Source organism: Penicillium vulpinum, assembly GCF_028829585.1.
Source record: "Penicillium vulpinum strain IBT 29486 chromosome Unknown utg000001l_segment0_segment0, whole genome shotgun sequence".
Lineage (NCBI taxonomy): Eukaryota > Fungi > Ascomycota > Eurotiomycetes > Eurotiales > Aspergillaceae > Penicillium > Penicillium vulpinum.
In genome coordinates, this window is record NW_026643241.1 from 2,024,876 (window position 1) to 2,042,491 (window position 17,616).

The 17,616-nt window shown below is 48.6% G+C and overlaps 6 protein-coding genes across 6 annotated transcripts; 2 read left to right on the plus strand and 4 right to left on the minus strand.

Annotated features, from left to right (window-relative positions):
• Nucleotides 1-444: 444 nt before the first annotated feature.
• On the minus strand, nucleotides 445-2,439 carry N7479_000752 (RNA polymerase-associated protein; the record flags this gene model as incomplete). The annotated part of the gene is made up of 4 exons (XM_057248450.1): nucleotides 445-1,182; nucleotides 1,231-1,370; nucleotides 1,422-2,170; nucleotides 2,231-2,439. 4 exons carry the CDS (start codon nucleotides 2,437-2,439, stop codon nucleotides 445-447), a joined length of 1,836 nt encoding a protein of 611 aa, XP_057112882.1.
• A 462-nt stretch (nucleotides 2,440-2,901) lies between these two features.
• Nucleotides 2,902-3,645, plus strand: N7479_000753 (demethoxyubiquinone hydroxylase family protein; the record flags this gene model as incomplete). The annotated part of the gene is made up of 1 exon (XM_057248451.1): nucleotides 2,902-3,645. The coding sequence occupies one exon, from the start codon at nucleotides 2,902-2,904 to the stop codon at nucleotides 3,643-3,645; it is 744 nt and encodes a 247-aa protein (XP_057112883.1).
• Nucleotides 3,646-3,900: 255 nt separating this feature from the next.
• On the minus strand, nucleotides 3,901-4,580 carry ltpA (tyrosine protein phosphatase LTP1; the record flags this gene model as incomplete). Its single annotated transcript, XM_057248452.1, has 2 exons — nucleotides 3,901-4,457; nucleotides 4,520-4,580. 2 exons carry the CDS (start codon nucleotides 4,578-4,580, stop codon nucleotides 3,901-3,903), a joined length of 618 nt encoding a protein of 205 aa, XP_057112884.1.
• A 1,194-nt stretch (nucleotides 4,581-5,774) lies between these two features.
• On the plus strand, nucleotides 5,775-8,994 carry chsA (chitin synthase I; the record flags this gene model as incomplete). Its single annotated transcript, XM_057248453.1, has 6 exons — nucleotides 5,775-5,799; nucleotides 6,001-6,182; nucleotides 6,254-7,897; nucleotides 7,954-8,355; nucleotides 8,406-8,915; nucleotides 8,980-8,994. 6 exons carry the CDS (start codon nucleotides 5,775-5,777, stop codon nucleotides 8,992-8,994), a joined length of 2,778 nt encoding a protein of 925 aa, XP_057112885.1.
• Nucleotides 8,995-9,618: 624 nt separating this feature from the next.
• On the minus strand, nucleotides 9,619-10,477 carry N7479_000756 (uncharacterized protein; the record flags this gene model as incomplete). Its single annotated transcript, XM_057248454.1, has 2 exons — nucleotides 9,619-9,785; nucleotides 9,865-10,477. 2 exons carry the CDS (start codon nucleotides 10,475-10,477, stop codon nucleotides 9,619-9,621), a joined length of 780 nt encoding a protein of 259 aa, XP_057112886.1.
• A 1,689-nt stretch (nucleotides 10,478-12,166) lies between these two features.
• N7479_000757 (putative ABC multidrug transporter) lies at nucleotides 12,167-16,792 on the minus strand (the record flags this gene model as incomplete). Its single annotated transcript, XM_057248455.1, has 4 exons — nucleotides 12,167-13,594; nucleotides 13,662-15,995; nucleotides 16,053-16,111; nucleotides 16,162-16,792. The coding sequence occupies 4 exons, from the start codon at nucleotides 16,790-16,792 to the stop codon at nucleotides 12,167-12,169; spliced, it is 4,452 nt and encodes a 1,483-aa protein (XP_057112887.1).
• Nucleotides 16,793-17,616: the final 824 nt, after the last annotated feature.

The window sequence follows — 17,616 nt, forward strand, 5'->3', positions numbered from 1 at the left end:
AATTACATTTACATAGCAAGTAGTATGGGTGGTGGCAAGTGACATTTTCCCTTTTCAATCTTTTTTTTAGGGTTTTTGTCTGATTGTTTTCGAAATACTTTTTCCGGTGAATAAATGCTGCGCAGTTAACAACAATGGTTTTACTCATGTTGTGTTCCTGGGCAGAAATCTCATAATACAAAGCTTGATGCTATTTTCTGAATGGACGCCGAGACCACCCACGGACTCCTCAAATATCGCGTAAGGAAAAACGGAAGCAAAAGATACAATCACACTGGAGGCAAGGCTTTTGAGCCAATCACCGCCAAGATCCTGGGAAAATGTAGACTTCATGGGGAATCATGCAATCTCAGAACCAAAGAATCTTCTCATAGGTCGTAAATCAGACCAAGAAACAAAGCCACTGAACTGGAGCGCAAGAAACAATAGCATTGTTGAGCGCGATTAAATCTCGATGTCAATGTCCATATCCAGGGCTGCAATGTTTTCATCGTCAGTGTTACGGTAACTAATCATGAAGCCGTTCTTAGGCTTCTTTGGAGTGACGCGAGAGGCGGGAGTTCCCTTCTGTGCGGGACTGCCGTTGGATTTTGCGGTATCGGGGGTGTGTTTTGAGTTATCCACAGCAGCGACGTCGGTAGTAGCGACTTTGGGTGCTCCGATGAGATCGTGGTGGGTTTTTGCCACTGTTCGCACACGCATGAAGGGGTTTGGGGCAGCTTCTCCACGTGCAACAGCCTCGGCTGCCTTCTTAGCGGCCTTTCTCTCCTCGAGCTGAGCACGGCGACCGTTCTCAATGTTAAGCTTCTGGTTGCGAAGGTTAATCTGGTGGACTCGTTCGGCTTCCGAGGGACCCCTGTCGATCTCCTTTTTGACAAGGCTTGTTCCCCAGGACAGAGTGGGATTGACCATTTTCTGCAGTTCTTTCTCGATCTTCTCGGCCTCCTCCATATCACCGTTGAGTTTGGCGAATTCCAGATTTCTTTCGAGTTCGAGACGATTAAGCACATTCTTTTTGTAGTCGAAAGCACCCTGCCGACGAAGCTTCTCGTTCAGCTCCTCGCGAGTGAATGTGTGGTTGAGAAGACGGTGGATATCGGCAACCTTCGACTCAACCTTGCTCTTTGTAGCCATCTTGCAATCCTCAACAGCGAGGGTCTGGACGTAACGGCGGTACTCAGCCTGGTTGACTGTTAGTTGGGTTGCAAAATTCTAGAAGAAGGAACAAACCTCAGTAATTGGAGAATTCGAGAAAGTGACGAATGGGAAGTCCCTAACAGCCTTTCCATGCGCCAGCTTGACATACTGATCTGTAACAAATGAGCGGCCATTTTCGCCCTCCAAGGCATATGGCTTGCCCTGAGAGATTCCTAGAAAAATATCAGCATGTATAAACAAGCGAAGCAGCATAAAGCTCGTACCAGTAATCAGACCCAGACGATATTCATTCTGGCCACTCTCGGGGTGCGGGCCGATGCTCAGGCGAGCGTAACAGCCAATCATAGCACTCTCAAATCCGGGATAAAAGCAAACTTTGGCGAAGTTGTTACGTCCAACTTGAGCGCGTCGAATTTCCCGAAGCTCGGCGGGAGGGTCATCCTTGGGAACGGAAATAGAACGGCCAACGCGGTCATCCAATTCAAGATCACTCTCGGCATCGGCATCTTCTTCAGATATATCAGATCCCATGGAACGCGAACGGCGGCGCGATTTTGTAGGGTCTCGGCGACGGAGTTCATCCCGTTTGCCCTTCTGCTCACGCTGGCGCTTGTAAGCCTCGATAGCCCCAGAAGTTTCTCCAACTTTACGGCCACCAAGAGTGGTCTTCTGGCGCGAGCTCTTGCGCTGGTTATCATCCAAGCCAGCGGAACCAGCCTTTCGTTTGGCTTTCTTGGCTGCTCGTGCTTCTTCGCGCGAGCGAGATGCTAGCAGGCGGCGTAGAGCCAGATCCTGGTTGTGGCGATCGACTTGCTGGGCACGTTCGGACAGGGTTTCCTCGCGCTGGATTTCAGGCATAGCCATAATATCCTTTTTGTCCTGGGCTGAGTAGTACAGCTTATCATATGGGAAAATGGGGCGATCCTCGTCGTCGTCACCGGAGTTATCGGCCTCTGACTCGGATTCGGACATGGGGGCAGACTGAAGCGAGTGACGAGATCCATCGTCAGATCTGTATAAAGTGTCTGGTCAGTGGGGCTCTTCCTTATCAAAATGGAGGGGCACTGCTCACACTTCACCCTCCGATTCATCTTTAGTGGGCTTGCGAGATCGGCGGCCTGCCGATTTGGCGGTTCCTTTGCGACCCATGGCTGCAGGCGAGATATCCCGATCTTGGGAGTGTGAAGAAGCAGAGTGTGCTGGTGATTTGGGTGGTGGTGTAGTTTCCTCCTCAGAGTCACCCGCCAAAGCGAGCAGCTCAGCATCCAAATCGTCTGCCATTGTGAATATCTCTTAATGCAGTTATACTCTCAATGTCCTCAATAGAACAGAATAGAACACAATAAATGGGAAGCCTATATATCAACAGGCATTCAACCGCCCTGGAACAATAGGATTATCCGTGCTGCTATGAAATTATCCCCTCGTTTCCAGGAGTTGTTCCAAAATCTGGAGAAGTAGACAAGACTTGCAAAAGGCGAACCAAAAAGTCTGTTCTGGATGAATTAATCTCCCAAGTTCAACAAACACTCTATACACGGGAGGAAGAGAGGATGTAATTGAGGGTATCGTAAAAAGCGCGTAGATGGTCGTCGCAAGTTGGCCTTTGCTGTCAACTTCATGACGTTCAATGCCAAGCGGATAATAGGCGCGCGGCAGCGCCAAAGCAGTCTAAGCGACAACACGCGGCCTATCCATGAGCTTCGTCCCTCGAAATGGCTTCATTAGAATCCTAATTCCTCGATGTTGTCTTTACCTATTCTGCGCAAGTGCGCCTTGTTGCAATGTCGTTCTTCTGCCCCCACGGCAACTCCTATTTTTCTCGATTTCCTCGCACCGTCAACATTTAAGCATGGTCAATATCGGCAGGCATCAACTACCGCCGGCATCCCCGGTGGCTCCAAACCTCTATATGTTCTCAGCAAAGAGCAACGAGAATTTATGGACAGCGCCCTGCGAGTGAATCAAGCTGGTGAACTCGCCGCGACGCTGATCTACAAAGCCCAAACGCCTCAGATCGTCCGCTCATACCCGCACCTCCGACCCTTGATGAAACACATGTACGACCAGGAAGCAGGACATCTCAACACCTTCAATCATCTCGTCGCCAAGCACCAAATCCGTCCTACCGCCATGTATCCGGCATGGGAGGTAGCTGCCACGTTTTTGGGTTGGTCGACTGCGGCATTGGGTCGCGAAGCTGCAATGGCGTGCACCGAAGCGGTGGAGACTGAAATTGGAACACACTACAACGACCAAGTAAGAGAGATTCTGTCTTGGGATGCAGATGCTGAGAGACGGGGAGAGGAGCTGGATGAGGAACTCAAAGAAATGTTGACCACATTCCGGAGAATTCGGGACGAAGAACTAGAACATCTCGACCATGCTGTGGCCAACGACTCGAAGGAAGCGAAACCCTATGATCCGCTTGTCGATCTCATTCGTTTTGGATGCAGGACTGCTATAAAAATCAGCGAGAAGATCTGATCTGGCAATTTGGTGGAACGCATGTGTCGGGAATTGCGCCGCCATTTATATATTCTGTTGTCGCCCAGGACTCCATGTACTATACCGACTACTTATCTCGATATTGCTAACTATGTTTAACATTGTATATTCTAATTCCAAATTCCATGCACCGTCCAATGTACTCTCGCTCGTTGCAGGGTATCAATACAACAACTGCCTTCTGTAGGTTCATGATCTCTGACTTTTATCCCCGTGGTGTAGGGCTGGCACAGCTCACTTAGAGCTAGTGGGGTTTTGCTCCAAGTATTCCATGAAATTTTGGGAGAATCTCGCAACCTGCTGGTAGACCTCCTCGAATCCATTAGCACCCCCATAGTAAGGATCCTTCACCACCTCACCGCCGCCAACGCGATCGTGCAGTTTTCCACCCTGACCGAAATCACCAAACAGCCGCACCTCGGCAACCTTCGTATCAGGCTGGTATGCACCAATGGCAGCATCTACATGCGATCGCGTGCTCCTCGAGCTTGGTTTGGTGTCGGTCTTCCTCTGTAGTGTCGCAATGACCGACTCGCGCACATCCTCTAAGTCGCGGAGGTTCGACTTGTCCATAGCGAGCACGTAATCGAAAGTGAGGAAGTCTTCCCTTGTCACTTTCCGGGCTGCATGGTCATAGTTGGTAATTTTGTGGCGGCGCAGGGTAGACATGGTGCGGGAGTCAGGTGGTTCGAGGGTGTGGTAGGCGCCTGTACCGGCGGAGTCGATCTCACCGATGGAGGGGTGCCCTGCGGCCAGGTTGCGGAAGACTCCTTCGGCCATCGGGGAACGACCTAGATGGGATTGCTTAGCATATCGCGATGACGGAAGATCCGAGTAGAGTATGACGACGGACAAATGTTTCCCAGGCATACAAATAGCACGCTGGTGGGGTGCCCGTTTGAGTTGGAAGTCATAGTGGGGTAAGAGATCACGAAGGAATCTTGATCTTGTGGCTTTTCAGGATATGCAGAGCTAGGAAGTAAGTCAGACAATAGTATACGAGGAGGGGTTTCCAAGGCTAGGTCAAGTTTGACGATGCAAGGCGGGTTATCGATAGGCCATAAGTTGGGGTCTCCACCCTAGAGTGATTTCCTTCACTTGCATTACGCTGGTGATATACGTACGCTGTGCTACTATGTATACGTTATTCTAGCATACGTTGTGCTCTCATAGGTTGTGTATCAGAAAAAAAGCAGGAACACAGCAAGCACTCAAGGATTTGCAGAACAAGGATGTGTAGATCAAGGCAACAACCCAAGTGCATATGTATACTCCATATTGAAACTGGAGATACAGTAACTATAGGGAGTAGATCACTTATTCATAGCACCAAGGTAGGTAAAAAGTACTTTATACAGGCAGCTGCTTTTTAGTGAAAATAGAAGTGACCTCCAATGACCTCAGATTGCTAAAAAAAGAAACCCCAATTAGGCAGTGAACGAGCGACCAAGGCTCCCTGCCACACTTGGAGAAACATGGATGAGCCACAGCTGCCAAGAATATGTGGCTGAGTTCCTGTGCAGTTGGCCCAGTAACAGATCTCTCAGTGGAGAGTTCCAATGCTTCTCCTCTCCAACAATCCGTGGCTCCAACTGTTTCATTTCCCCAAAATCCTTTGGTTGCAATATTATTGGACCTTTTTGTTCCGAAGAAACAATCTGCCCTTTTCTTTTCTTTTTTTTTGCTGTACACTGCATCTCTATACGACGCACCTAATCAGGATATATCCACAAGGCAGTGCGGAGCTGCACAGACAATTTTGATTCGCCCCCGTATCCACTATCATCATTGCCGGGAATCGAAGGCGTCGTAAACAACAGAGGGGCCAACCAACCCGTATTCCACATTTTTTTGATCGTTCATTCTTCAACTTTGCAATCGTGCGACAATCTCATATACCCTGTCCTTGTACTCCGTATTAAATTTCGCTTGTGACTATCCCTCATATCTGAAACGACGCTGAGAAGTCCGATCCATCAATCGGACTAGTGATTCCTCCCGCTGACGCTGAATATTCCACTCGGCGCTCCTGGCGCAATCTCCAAACACCCTACAATAAACTTGGGACGGGATAATTTCGCTGAACTCAATCTCGAGGCTCCTCCATTATGGCCTACAATCGTGTGGGTGCCGGTCAGTTCTTCCCCAGCCTTATTGGACCCTTGCTCTCTTCTCATGTGGTTCGCGCATTCTCCATCTCTTTGAAACTGCTGAAATCACTGTTGGTCATTGATTCAATGGGCTCAGTACCATTTGTGTCGTCAAGTTATCGCCTTTCAAGCTATCATTGAGGAATCTTCTACGTCTCAAAACTAACAATGCCGCCGCGAACAGACCCATTCGCAGATGAGTATAGCTCGCCCATGTTGAATCCCTCCCATCTTACCAGCTACACCAATCGCACTCCTTCCCCAGGGCGACCACTGGAACCTGGGTACCAGCTGTCAGATAACCCATATGGGCCTCAGTCGCATCTTCCCATGCCATCCAGTGATCGCTTGGCTGAACAACCTACTGTGAGTATTATGTGATAAAAGCGGAATGTGTTGTCGACAAACAGATACTGACAATCTACCTTGGAAAACAGTACTCGGTCGAAAATGTTCATAACTCTTATGGCCATCATGAGGCATACGACGCACACCATCCCTATGCTGGTCACGAGTATGCGGTCGACCCTGAAGCCCATCACGACGCCTACTACACCCAGCCATACCAGCCTACACACACGCCACATGATGATTATGACCTAGGCCAATACCCTGAGGGAGGACACGCCTTCCCTGAGGGAGGACACACCCCCTTTGAGGCTGACCAGCCCATGCTGCAAACCGACGAGAATCCCTTCGGGCCGGACCCGTATACTGAGTTCCAGGACGAACCACGCCCGACGCCCAGCCCAGCGCCTATTCGCCGTTGGAAGACGGTGAAAGAAGTCCAACTTTTCAATGGCAACCTTGTGCTTGATTGCCCCATTGCGCCGAGACTGCTCAGCCAAATACCCCACGCAGAGGCACCCGGTCGCGATGAATTTACGCACATGCGATACTCAGCTGCAACCTGCGATCCAGCCGATTTCTTCGAAGAGCGGTTTACTCTCCGTCAGAAGCTCTTCGCGAAGCCTCGCAACACCGAACTCTTCATCGTCGTGACCATGTACAATGAAGATGACTTTCTCTTCGCACGCACTATGTCTGGTGTATTCAAGAACATTGACCACATGTGTTCGCGCACAAGCAGCAAAACGTGGGGCAAGGATTCGTGGAAGAAGATTGTGGTCTGCATCATTAGCGACGGTCGTGCTAAGATCAATCATCGGACGCGCGCTGTGCTGGCAGGTCTGGGCGTGTACCAAGACGGAATTGCGAAGCAACAAGTCAACGGGAAGGATGTCACTGCCCATATCTACGAGTACACCACTCAAGTTGGGTTGGAGGTAAAGGGCACTCAAGTGCATCTTAAGCCTCGGTCCGGGCCTCCTGTGCAGCTGATTTTCTGTTTGAAGGAAAAGAATCAGAAGAAAATCAATTCCCACAGATGGTTCTTCCAAGCTTTCGGTCGTGTATTGGATCCCAACATCTGTGTCCTATTGGATGCGGGTACCAAACCTGGCAGGGACTCGATCTATCACCTCTGGAAGGCCTTCGATGTCGAGCCCATGTGCGGTGGTGCATGTGGTGAGATCAAGGTCATGTTGTCTCATGGCAAGAAACTGCTGAACCCGCTGGTGGCTGGCCAGAACTTCGAGTACAAGCTTAGCAACATTCTCGATAAACCCCTTGAGTCTTCATTCGGTTTTATTACTGTGTTGCCTGGTGCATTCTCCGCCTACCGGTTTGTCGCCCTCCAGAATGACAAGAACGGTCAAGGTCCACTAGAACGGTACTTCCTGGGTGAGAAGATGCACGGTGCCAATGCGGGTGTCTTCACGGCTAACATGTACTTGGCTGAGGATCGAATCCTCTGTTTCGAGATTGTCTCCAAGCGCAAGTGCCGATGGCTTCTTCAATATGTCAAGTCATCGACTGGTGAAACCGATGTGCCTGATCAGATGGCCGAGTTCATTCTCCAGCGTCGTCGTTGGTTGAATGGAAGTTTCTTCGCTGCGGTTTATGCCATTACTCACTTCTACCAAATCTTCCGCAGTGATCACAGCGCTATCCGCAAGTTCATGCTCATGATTGAGTTCATATATCAAACAATCGCGATGATTTTCGCGTGGTTCGGAATTGTACGATTTTCCCCTCTCTGCTATTATATATATATATATGCTAACACCCTCTGCAGGGTAACTTCTTCTTGGTTTTCCACATCTTGACAACATACCTGGGCTCAGATGAGCTACTTGGTACTGCTGGTAAGGTTCTTGGCATTGTCTTCGAATGGCTGTATCTGGCAACTCTCGTGACATGCTTCGTTCTGGCTCTCGGTAATCGACCTGGCGGATCCAACAAGTTTTATATGACCATGGTCTATTTCTGGATCGTGATCATGATCTACCTTGCATTCGCTGCTATCTTCGTCACTGTCAAATCTATTCAAGCAGAAGTGGCCTCAAACAGCTTTACGGTTACCGACCTATTCACCAACAAGACATTCTTTTCTATCATCGTCTCCCTTGGATCAACCTATGTCATGTGGTTCCTGGCCTCGATCATCTTCCTGGACCCATGGCACATGTTCACCAGTGTAAGTGATCCTATGGATCTAATTTTGTTACGTCTTCTAACATTCTTCAGTTCATTCAATATATCTTGCTCACGCCAACCTACATCAACGTCCTCAACATCTATGCTTTCTGCAATACCCACGACATCACATGGGGTACCAAGGGAGATGATAAGGCCGAGAAGCTGCCCTCCGCGCACCTTAAGCCTGGCGGTAAGGTCGACGTCAACATTCCACAAGACGATGGCGATCTGAACGCGCAGTATGAGGCTGAGTGCGCCAAGTTCGCCATGAAGGCTCCCAAAGAAGTCTCGACTATTTCCGAGGAAGAAAAGCAAGCCGACTACTACAAGGGATTCCGCAGTGCCGTTGTGCTCGCCTGGGTATTCTGCAACTTTGCTCTTGGTGCCGTTGTGCTGAGCGCTGCCGGTTTGGGAAATTTGAACGACACATCAAAGACCAGTGCTGAGGATGCGCAGACCGAACGCTCTATGATCTACATGGAAGTTGTTCTATGGAGTGTTGCTGGTCTGTCCATGTTCAAGTTTATAGGCGCAATGTGGTATCTGGTTGTTCGTATGGTGAGTTACCTACCTTCCTTGCACTAATATTTTCGTCGACAACATACTAACATTTATATTCTAGTTCCGTGGCGTTTGATTCAATGAACCTTTAAGCATGACGATTGTGTTCCTTTGCGCGCAGCAATGCTATGTTTTCATATATCCCCTGATTTTATCCGGATTTGGATTCGGTTACAACACCACGGCAGGCCCGGTCTGGCTCGCACATGTGGAAATGGAAAATTTAATATGTTTGATGACTCCCCCGCGATATGCTTTTCGTCCCTTATGACACGCGGAATGACATGATATTGTGGTTTCTCTGAACTTTGTTTTTTCTCTTTACTCTTTGACTTGGTGCAACCTTCGCATCCGCATACCTGGGCTTATTGGTTTTGTGCTTCCTGTATGGTTGGGGATTTGTGTACTCTATCTGTAGATATGGACGTCGGAAAGTACAGCGTATTTTCACAAAATATGTATTTGTTCAAAAGAAGTGTTCGTAGATAAAATCTGAGGCATCACAGGAACTTCTCAGGTGAGCAGGGTCAAAGCTTAGTGGTGTGAGGTTTCACGTAGTGAGTGAATACAGCAAGATGCCTCTATTAGCTATGAGGTTTCTTCTAGAGTTCCAGACAAGCTACATCGCCCCAATAAAGTATCCAGCACCACACCATATAAATAAATCAGCACCGAACTCCCAATCCAAATCGAATCAACTTCAAGAAGCCTGGTTCTTAGAGTGCACACATAATGCAATCCCTCCAAGTACCAGCCCCATCCCCAGCCATGTCTCCTTTGCAATCACCTTGCGATCAACATACCACTCCCCAAGAACGGTAAACAAGAACGCACTCGAGTTTGCAAGCGGTACAGTCAACGAGAGTTCTACACAGCAAAAAGTCAGCAATCCCACACCTCAAACTCACAGCGACAGAAGTCAAGTAAGTCAAGGAATGGCACATACCATGTTTTCCAACAAGCAAGAAGAACCAAATACTGCCCGTGAGATTGATAACCAAGGGAATCGAATATGCAGGCGTGCGAAGCAGATTCACAACCGTCCAGAAAATAGAAACAATCTTGTTCCGCAGCCACGACTGCTTCACAGGAGCTCCACCTCTCCACGCCGGCGTAGGTAGATCGTCCTGCTCCTCATCCGCGCTGCCTTCCCTGTCTTCCGCAGTACCGCGACTCGCACTCTGTCCAGCAATTCCATCGTCCAGCCCCGTATCTGCGTCGGCAATCTTCGGTTTCCGGTTCGGAGCACTGCTGCTCGTACTCCGTCTCCGTACACCCTCCTCGTCACCGGAGTCGCCGATTTCCTCCCGAGAAAGCAATTCCTGTTCCTCGCCCGCATCCGTGAACCCGGTTTCCGGTGAATCTTGTGAGCGGCCTCTTCCGCGCGCTAATAAGTTCGATTCGCTCGCTTGCTTCTCTTGTCGGGCGTTGAAGTCTGCTGCTGCGCGGCGGATAAAGGGGGTCGTGAAGCCCCATGCGACGCCGACGAGGAGGAAGGAGAGCACATAGTTGAAGACGGAGGGTTCGGGTTCGCTGGGGATGCTACCGTCTGGGTCCATTTTGATATTTTGAGACCTGAGAGGCTGTTGGATGATTGGTTGGTTCGCTGCGTGGTGGTGCGGCGGCCGTGACGTTGTGCAGGTGATGGGCCGCTGGTCTGTGCGTTGGGATAAGATAAGCTTGTTTTGACGATCCTTACATATGTAGGTACTATAAAATGGGTCCAAGGGTTGGAATGCTCTATTTTATTGACAGGTCAAGGTTTTTGAGCCTTTGGGATGAGAGAATGGTCAGCTGAGTGATAGACTATGTATTAGATATTTTACCAGTAAGCCAAGTCCGCTTGGGAGACACTTTCAATCATTCTGGGACTTGATACAGCACTGAACAAATAGCATAAAATAATAAACTGACGTGCCTGTAAGGAGTTCGAACCGTGGGGGCTCATGTCCGAGTGCAACAAACCAAATATACGGACTTGCCAGTCAAATCCATAACCCACAAAGATATTGCACAAGAACAGAATTAAGTACAAAAGTTTGCTCTCAGTAGGTCAATTGCGATCCTCCGATCGAGCTTGCCCAGCCGCCACAGAGGGTGTCGCCACGTCCAATGGATGTTACACATCATCTAAGACCAATTCACCACAGAACAGGAGTCAGGACCCACCAAGCCAGCAAAGGAGAGGAGGGCCATACAAGTGCTTCTATGCAGGAAATTCAGATGCAAAATAATGGTGTCGAAGTAAGGTAAAGGGATTGATTAGCTGAACTAATGTAGGGCGGTGTTATAAGTGACTTTCTAACGAAGAAGAAAAACAAAAAAACATACAACAGTGAGGATTCGCTGGTGGTCACCCACCCAACTACTAACTCACCGGCGTGTGGCTTAAGTACGGCTGAGCGGACGGGAAGCCCTGTTTTCCACACCCTATGGTCGTATGTGTTAGGGTGTAGATAGAAAGGAAATATATAGCAAAGGAGTAACTGGAATTAAAGAGGTATAGACTGAATGTAGCTGCCGCCCAGTTATCAGAATTGTTTTGAAACACCCCTAAACCACTGTGATGTTATCTGACCAATGGTAATATGTTATCATATTCCTGAACACAAAAGGGCCATAGTAGAAATGTATATAATAAGATCTTTATCTCTTTCTGCGTATGTTCAGTCTCTATTCTCTGAAATTTGGGTGAACAAGGCTCCCAAGTGATTTGACGACATATCGATAGACCGATTTCCATAATTCCTTTTCATTCCATTTCAGATCTACAGTACTGGTTGCAAAAGTACACTCACTTCAGCGTAGGTTGGGAGAATCTCTCCTATACGGCATCCATCTTTGCGTGCCAGATCATACCGAGCTCCCGGGGTCTCGTAGGGTTTTTGGAATCATAAGTTGTTTCTAGTCTTCGGGATAGGGTTTGAGGGTGGTGCTCGGTATGAGGACTTGGTTGCAGAATAGCTTTAGGCATGTGTTTGATACTTAGATGGAATAAAGTTGAAATACATATGAAGAAGTGATTTCTCGTCTAGTAGTATGTACATGTTTTCTATTAAAACAATATTTTCTCTGTGCAGCGGAGCACAAGAGATTTCAAAGTGACAAAGTATGAGAGATAAACGGCAAGGTCAGTGGGTAGCTCAAAAGGCATTGGAGAGAAAGAACAAATGCAAAAAATGCAAAAAAGATGTAAAGGAAATATAGACAAAGAATGGTAAATATTAGCAAGAGGGCAGTGACAGAATTTAGTTGCCAGCCTTCGATTTCTTTCCAGGAATGAGTTTCTTCACTGATCCCTTCAGATCCACACTGTTCCACCGCTTCACGCGGACAAGGTAGTACATGAGAGTAGCAACGAAAATATTGAAGAGAATGTAAGCCCACATAATGCCGAAGTTGCGCCATCTATCACCATAGTGGATACCAGCCGTAGCAAGGTACTGATCCGCAACCTTGAGAGGACAGTACTTGCAATCACTCGTAGCCTCAGGATCGAGCAGCTGACCACCAGCGGCCTGGGCATACTTCATGAGGTACTCACCGCAAGTTTGACCAGAGGGCGGATTCAAGATGGATAGTTCGGAGGCTGAGCATATGACCTTGCGATTGTGAAGCTGTGCACCTGCCATGCCGCCGATCCAGTATGTGAAGGGTGAGACACGGTACATGAAAATCCAGAAGCCGGGAAGGGCGCTCGGGGGCTGCATCACACCACAGAATGTGAGAGACATCGCGAAGAGAAGAACGACGACCGCACTGGCGGTTTGTTCGTCTGGGAGACCGGCAATGACCATGTGGGTGAATGTGCTGGCGTAAATGAAGAAGACCATACAGAACAGGAGGACAATTCCCTGGGTTGCTGAGCTGGGAATTCCAACGACAGCATAGAAGTAGCAGGCGTAGGTCAATATACCCATGATGATCATGTAGGGGACCTCCACGACGATGTTCGCAACGAGGAAGGCTTTCCAGGAGTAGGATTTGCTGGGGCGTTCACGTCCCTCGTAGAGCGATCGCTGGCTGACAAACACGGGCATGATCTGTTGCGCCAATGACGAGAAGATGGTGCAAATCATGAAGAGAGAGAAGATGACCGTCTGCATGCCTTGCAGCGATGTTTTGGCATCAAAGAAAGAGAAACCAATGAACAGGCCGGACGCAATTCCAAGTCCCCATTTCGCCAGAACATAGGATGGCATGCGCCAGTATTGCTGGAACACACGGTGTGTGACCTGGATCATCTGGAACCAGAACGGCATAGCGAACTCAGAATGAATGTTTGAGGAATCATCAGCGCCTGAGGGTTCGTTTTTCTTTTCGTTATGAATTCGCTCGAGCTCCATCTGAACCTCCTTGCTTTCATCGCTTTCCTTCCAAACGTCGAACCAGTCCTGACCCTTGTCATTCTGACCAGCGTTGACGATGCCCAGCATGTACTCGGCTGGGTTCTCGTTATCATCACAATTGCGCGCACCGTTGGCTTCGAAATAGTCGAGCATTGTGCGAGAGTTTTCTCCGATGGGACCAAAGTAGACAGTCTTACCGCCTCGGGCGAGGAATAACAGCTGATCGAATTGTTGGAAGAGTATGGCACTGGGTTGATGGATCGTGCAAAGAATCGCTTGGCCGTGCTCGGCAAGCTTGCGAAGGAATGAGCAAATAGCCCAAGAACTCTGAGAGTCAAGACCACTAAGACATAGTTAGTATTTGAAAGATATGAATGTTCTTTGCATAGGGTACTTGCCTGGTAGGCTCATCCAAGAAGAGCAGTAGCTTGGGTTTGGCAGCCAATTCGACACCGATAGTCAACAGCTTGCGCTGCTCGACGTTCAGACCCTCACCAGGGACACCAACAATGGCTTCAGCGAACTCCTCCATCTTCAACATTTTGATCACTTCCTCGACATAGTCGTACTTCTCCTGAACCGAAACGGAGGCTGGCTGACGCAACATAGCACTGAACCGCAGAGACTCACGCACAGTAGCAGTATCGAGGTGAAGATCCTGCTGCTGAACATAACCTGTCTTTCGCTGGAAACTCTGATCCAGCTCACGACCGTTGACAAACATATCACCAGTGATAACACCCATCGATGTGCGGTGTGCCAATACATCAAGCAAAGTCGTCTTACCAGCGCCACTGACACCCATAAGTGCAGTCAGAGTTCCAGGCTTGACCCATCCGGAAACATGATCTAATAGACGACGTGGCTGGCCCTTAATCTCGATATCATAGGACACATCGCGCCAAGTGAAGGTATCGGTCTGAGCCTGGATGGCACCCATTCCCTTGTCTTCTGTGTCCGTAGCAGGCTGGGCTTCAGATAGCGTGGTGTTTTCAACGTCAGTTCCAGACTTGTTCTGGCGGAAACTGGCAGGCTCGTGACCGCGACGGAAGACCAGAGCTTCGGCGGTTGTTGTAGTAGCGGAGTTCAGTTCGGTTGCGACAAAGTAGATGCACATAAAGCCAACCAGGAAGGCCATCAGGATACCAAAGTTGCGCCATACATGGCCGTAGGTATATTTGTATGTCAGTTCAATGTACCGGTCACCATTGACTGTCGTAGAGCCTGGCACCGAACCAGCTATGTCACAGCTGAATGCCGTGCCTGATAGATCGGCGTATGCGGGAACAAAGCTTGAGCATGGGAACTCGCGACCATGGAACTCATTTGCAACCAGAATCTCGAAGGCGTAGTAGATAGGATTGAGATAATGGATCCATTCGAACCACGGATGCATAGACGGGACAGGGAGGACAAAGCCAGTGTAAACAACGAGAATCAGGATCATGACACCTGCTAGACCCATTGCCTGTGAGATGGTTTTGGTGACAGCTGCTAATGTCCGGAAGATTGCACTCATGACAAAGGTGATCACAAAAGTGATGAGGAAGTAGAGGAAGAAATTGGATGGTTCTCGTTTCAGACCAGCCAGGAAGTATAGGATGATATTGAACACAACGGACAATGCAAACTTCACTGGTATATCACTAACCACACCAGCAATGGCTTCTGTAAAGGGATGATAAAAGGCAAAGGATGCATGTTTTTCGACGATCGGGCGCTGTGAGTAGAGACTGTTGATTTCAGACATGGCTGTGAGGGCATTGAGAAGGACGGCGAAGAACAGAGTGGCGCATTTTGACGTAAAGCCTACAGTTGCATCCGGAGTCCCGTAGAAGACTGATCCGATGATCAGAGCCATGATAATATTAGTCACAATCACAGAGACAGTCGAAGCGGCATCATTCCAGAGTCGTTGATAGGCGCGAATAGTGTTGAGTTTGATTTGCATGGGAATACTGATGATGTATGGGGACTTGGGCCGGGTGTGCTTGGCCTGGGCGTCACGCTTCCGTTCCTGGAACTCAGCGAGAGCTTGCACATCGTTTCCAACGGGATTTTGCCCTTCATATTCAGCGATTTCATTCAGTAATCGCTTGTAGTCGGGTGAGTTGAGCCATGCAGTCTCAAATTCTTCCGGCGTACGGGGAACACGGTTTTCCATGCCAGGCTTGGCTTTCCGCTCGTCGGGATTTGAGATTGAAGTGAGGAAATCTCCTGTAGTCTGTCGAGCTGGGCAATCCCAGCCTTGGTTTTCAAAGTAGGACCTGGCTGCAGAAGCAGGTCCGAAGAAGACTTGGCGGCCCTCGTAAAGGACAATCACCTTATCAAATACATCATAGATGCTTTGACTTGCCTGATAAGCAGCGACCGCATGACACGAGCCAGTGATATCAGAGGACAGTCGCAAAGCCTGGACAAACTTCAATGCTGTAGCAGAATCCAATCCTCGAGTAGAATTGTCCCAGGCAGCGATTGGAGCATGGGCTAGGGCCATCTCTGCAATACTGACACGCTTTCGCTCACCACCCGAAACACCACGGATGAAATCATCTCCAACGCGTGTGTTATATGTGTGACTCAGGCCAAAGACAGCCATGATAATCTGAGTAAGGTATTTGGCATATTCTGCGCGCGACATATCTTGGAACCGGTGAGCGGGAGTTCGAGTTGCAGCTGCAAACTCCAGAGTTTGACCAACGGTCAGATGAGGGAAGTGTCTGTCAACCTGTACAATTTCAGAGTTAGCATAGCTTCATCGATGTGGCCGATGTTGGGACTGTACCTCTTGGTTGTATACTAGTTCGCCCTTGAACTCTTTCATCATGCGAGTTTGGGGAATTCCTAGTGATTGTTAGCTGTGTTACAGTACTATGATGGAGCTGAAGACTTACCATTATAATGAATGACACTCTCCTTATCCATATTTAAACCGTGCAGCTCTCCAGTCATAGACTTCAGAAGTGTACTACAGCCGGCACCTGGTCGACCAAGCACAAGCAACAGTTCACCACTTTTCAAGATGCCATTGAAGTCCTTGAGAATTCGCCTTTGTGGAGACCGTGATTCACGAATGATTTGGGGCAACCGAGCGAGGGCAGTCAAGGTCGATGTAACTGTATCTTGGAACTGCAGCGCAGCACCCGATCCATATACATTCAGTTGTTTGAAAACGACATCCGATGTGTGTCCCGGGCGCCCGTCCCCCCGGCTGAGATCTCTAAAAGCCGCCTTAAGCCATTTTTGCAAGTCGAATTTTCCAGATAGCGGGTCGAGGGATGGATCTTGTTTAGCGAGGACAGCTAGGTTATTTGTGACTCCGGGAGTCGATCGGCGTGACTGTTGAGTGGCTATTTTGGTGAGAGTATTAACATCTTCTTGATCTATGTATGCCATGGGAGTGTCGCCGAGAGTCGATGTGTCTCCGGCAGCGTCGCCAGCATCATCTCCAGCAGCATCTTCAGCATGAATTGGAGTAGGATCATGGATATCCCGTAGCTCGATTGAGCTTTCCTCCGACGTCATCGTGCCAAAATGTAATGGGCAACGAGTACAGGGATATTACAAACGAAAATAAATATAGAGCTTAATGGAAATCATGGGAATCATTTTGAGGGGAACTGTCCAATATTTAAAAGCCTCGGCTTTGTGGCCATTTCGGTTGTTTTTGGATGACATCTTGGACTGTAATGGAACTGTGGGTCGGAGTCGGGACTCGGTGTAATTGAAGAAACACAGAAAATGAGTGGAGAATGCATGGAGTACCCTTTAGCAGATCCTCGAGCAATGATTCGATAGATTTCAGCAAATCGGTCTCGCCAGGTTTGAAACAAGGGAGGCGAGTCCTTAACTGCTATCGCCGCATTAGGGCTTACCAAGATCTATACTTCTAAGGCGTGCTCCAGGGACAATACTCTGAAGGTATTACCTATATAGTAAGCTTATAGTAGTGAGATACATATTTACTGGAAATTTACTAAAAAAAAGAGAATGAACAAATCAAAGGTAAGCTTGGAATGCTACATCTGTAAAATGCTATGTCAGCGGCACTTTCGCGGAGCCGCGAAAAAATCGGGAAGTCAAGAGATTCCAAGGTCCGGCAACCCATGTGCTAGGCACCCATGGACCGGTATGTGTTCTATTTCGGCATAAATCGACATCTAACAATGATCTGCCAAGTATGTAGCTGACCTCGGGAGCTTACCTAGGTATTAGAAGCCTGTTTGCGATGTTTCATAAGCTTCCTCCACATATCTTTTCTTTTTCCATTATTTATTCATTAATATATGTAAGTTATGAATTTTCCAAGATAGACTTATGAAATGCCACACTTTCTTTCCATTTCCGAG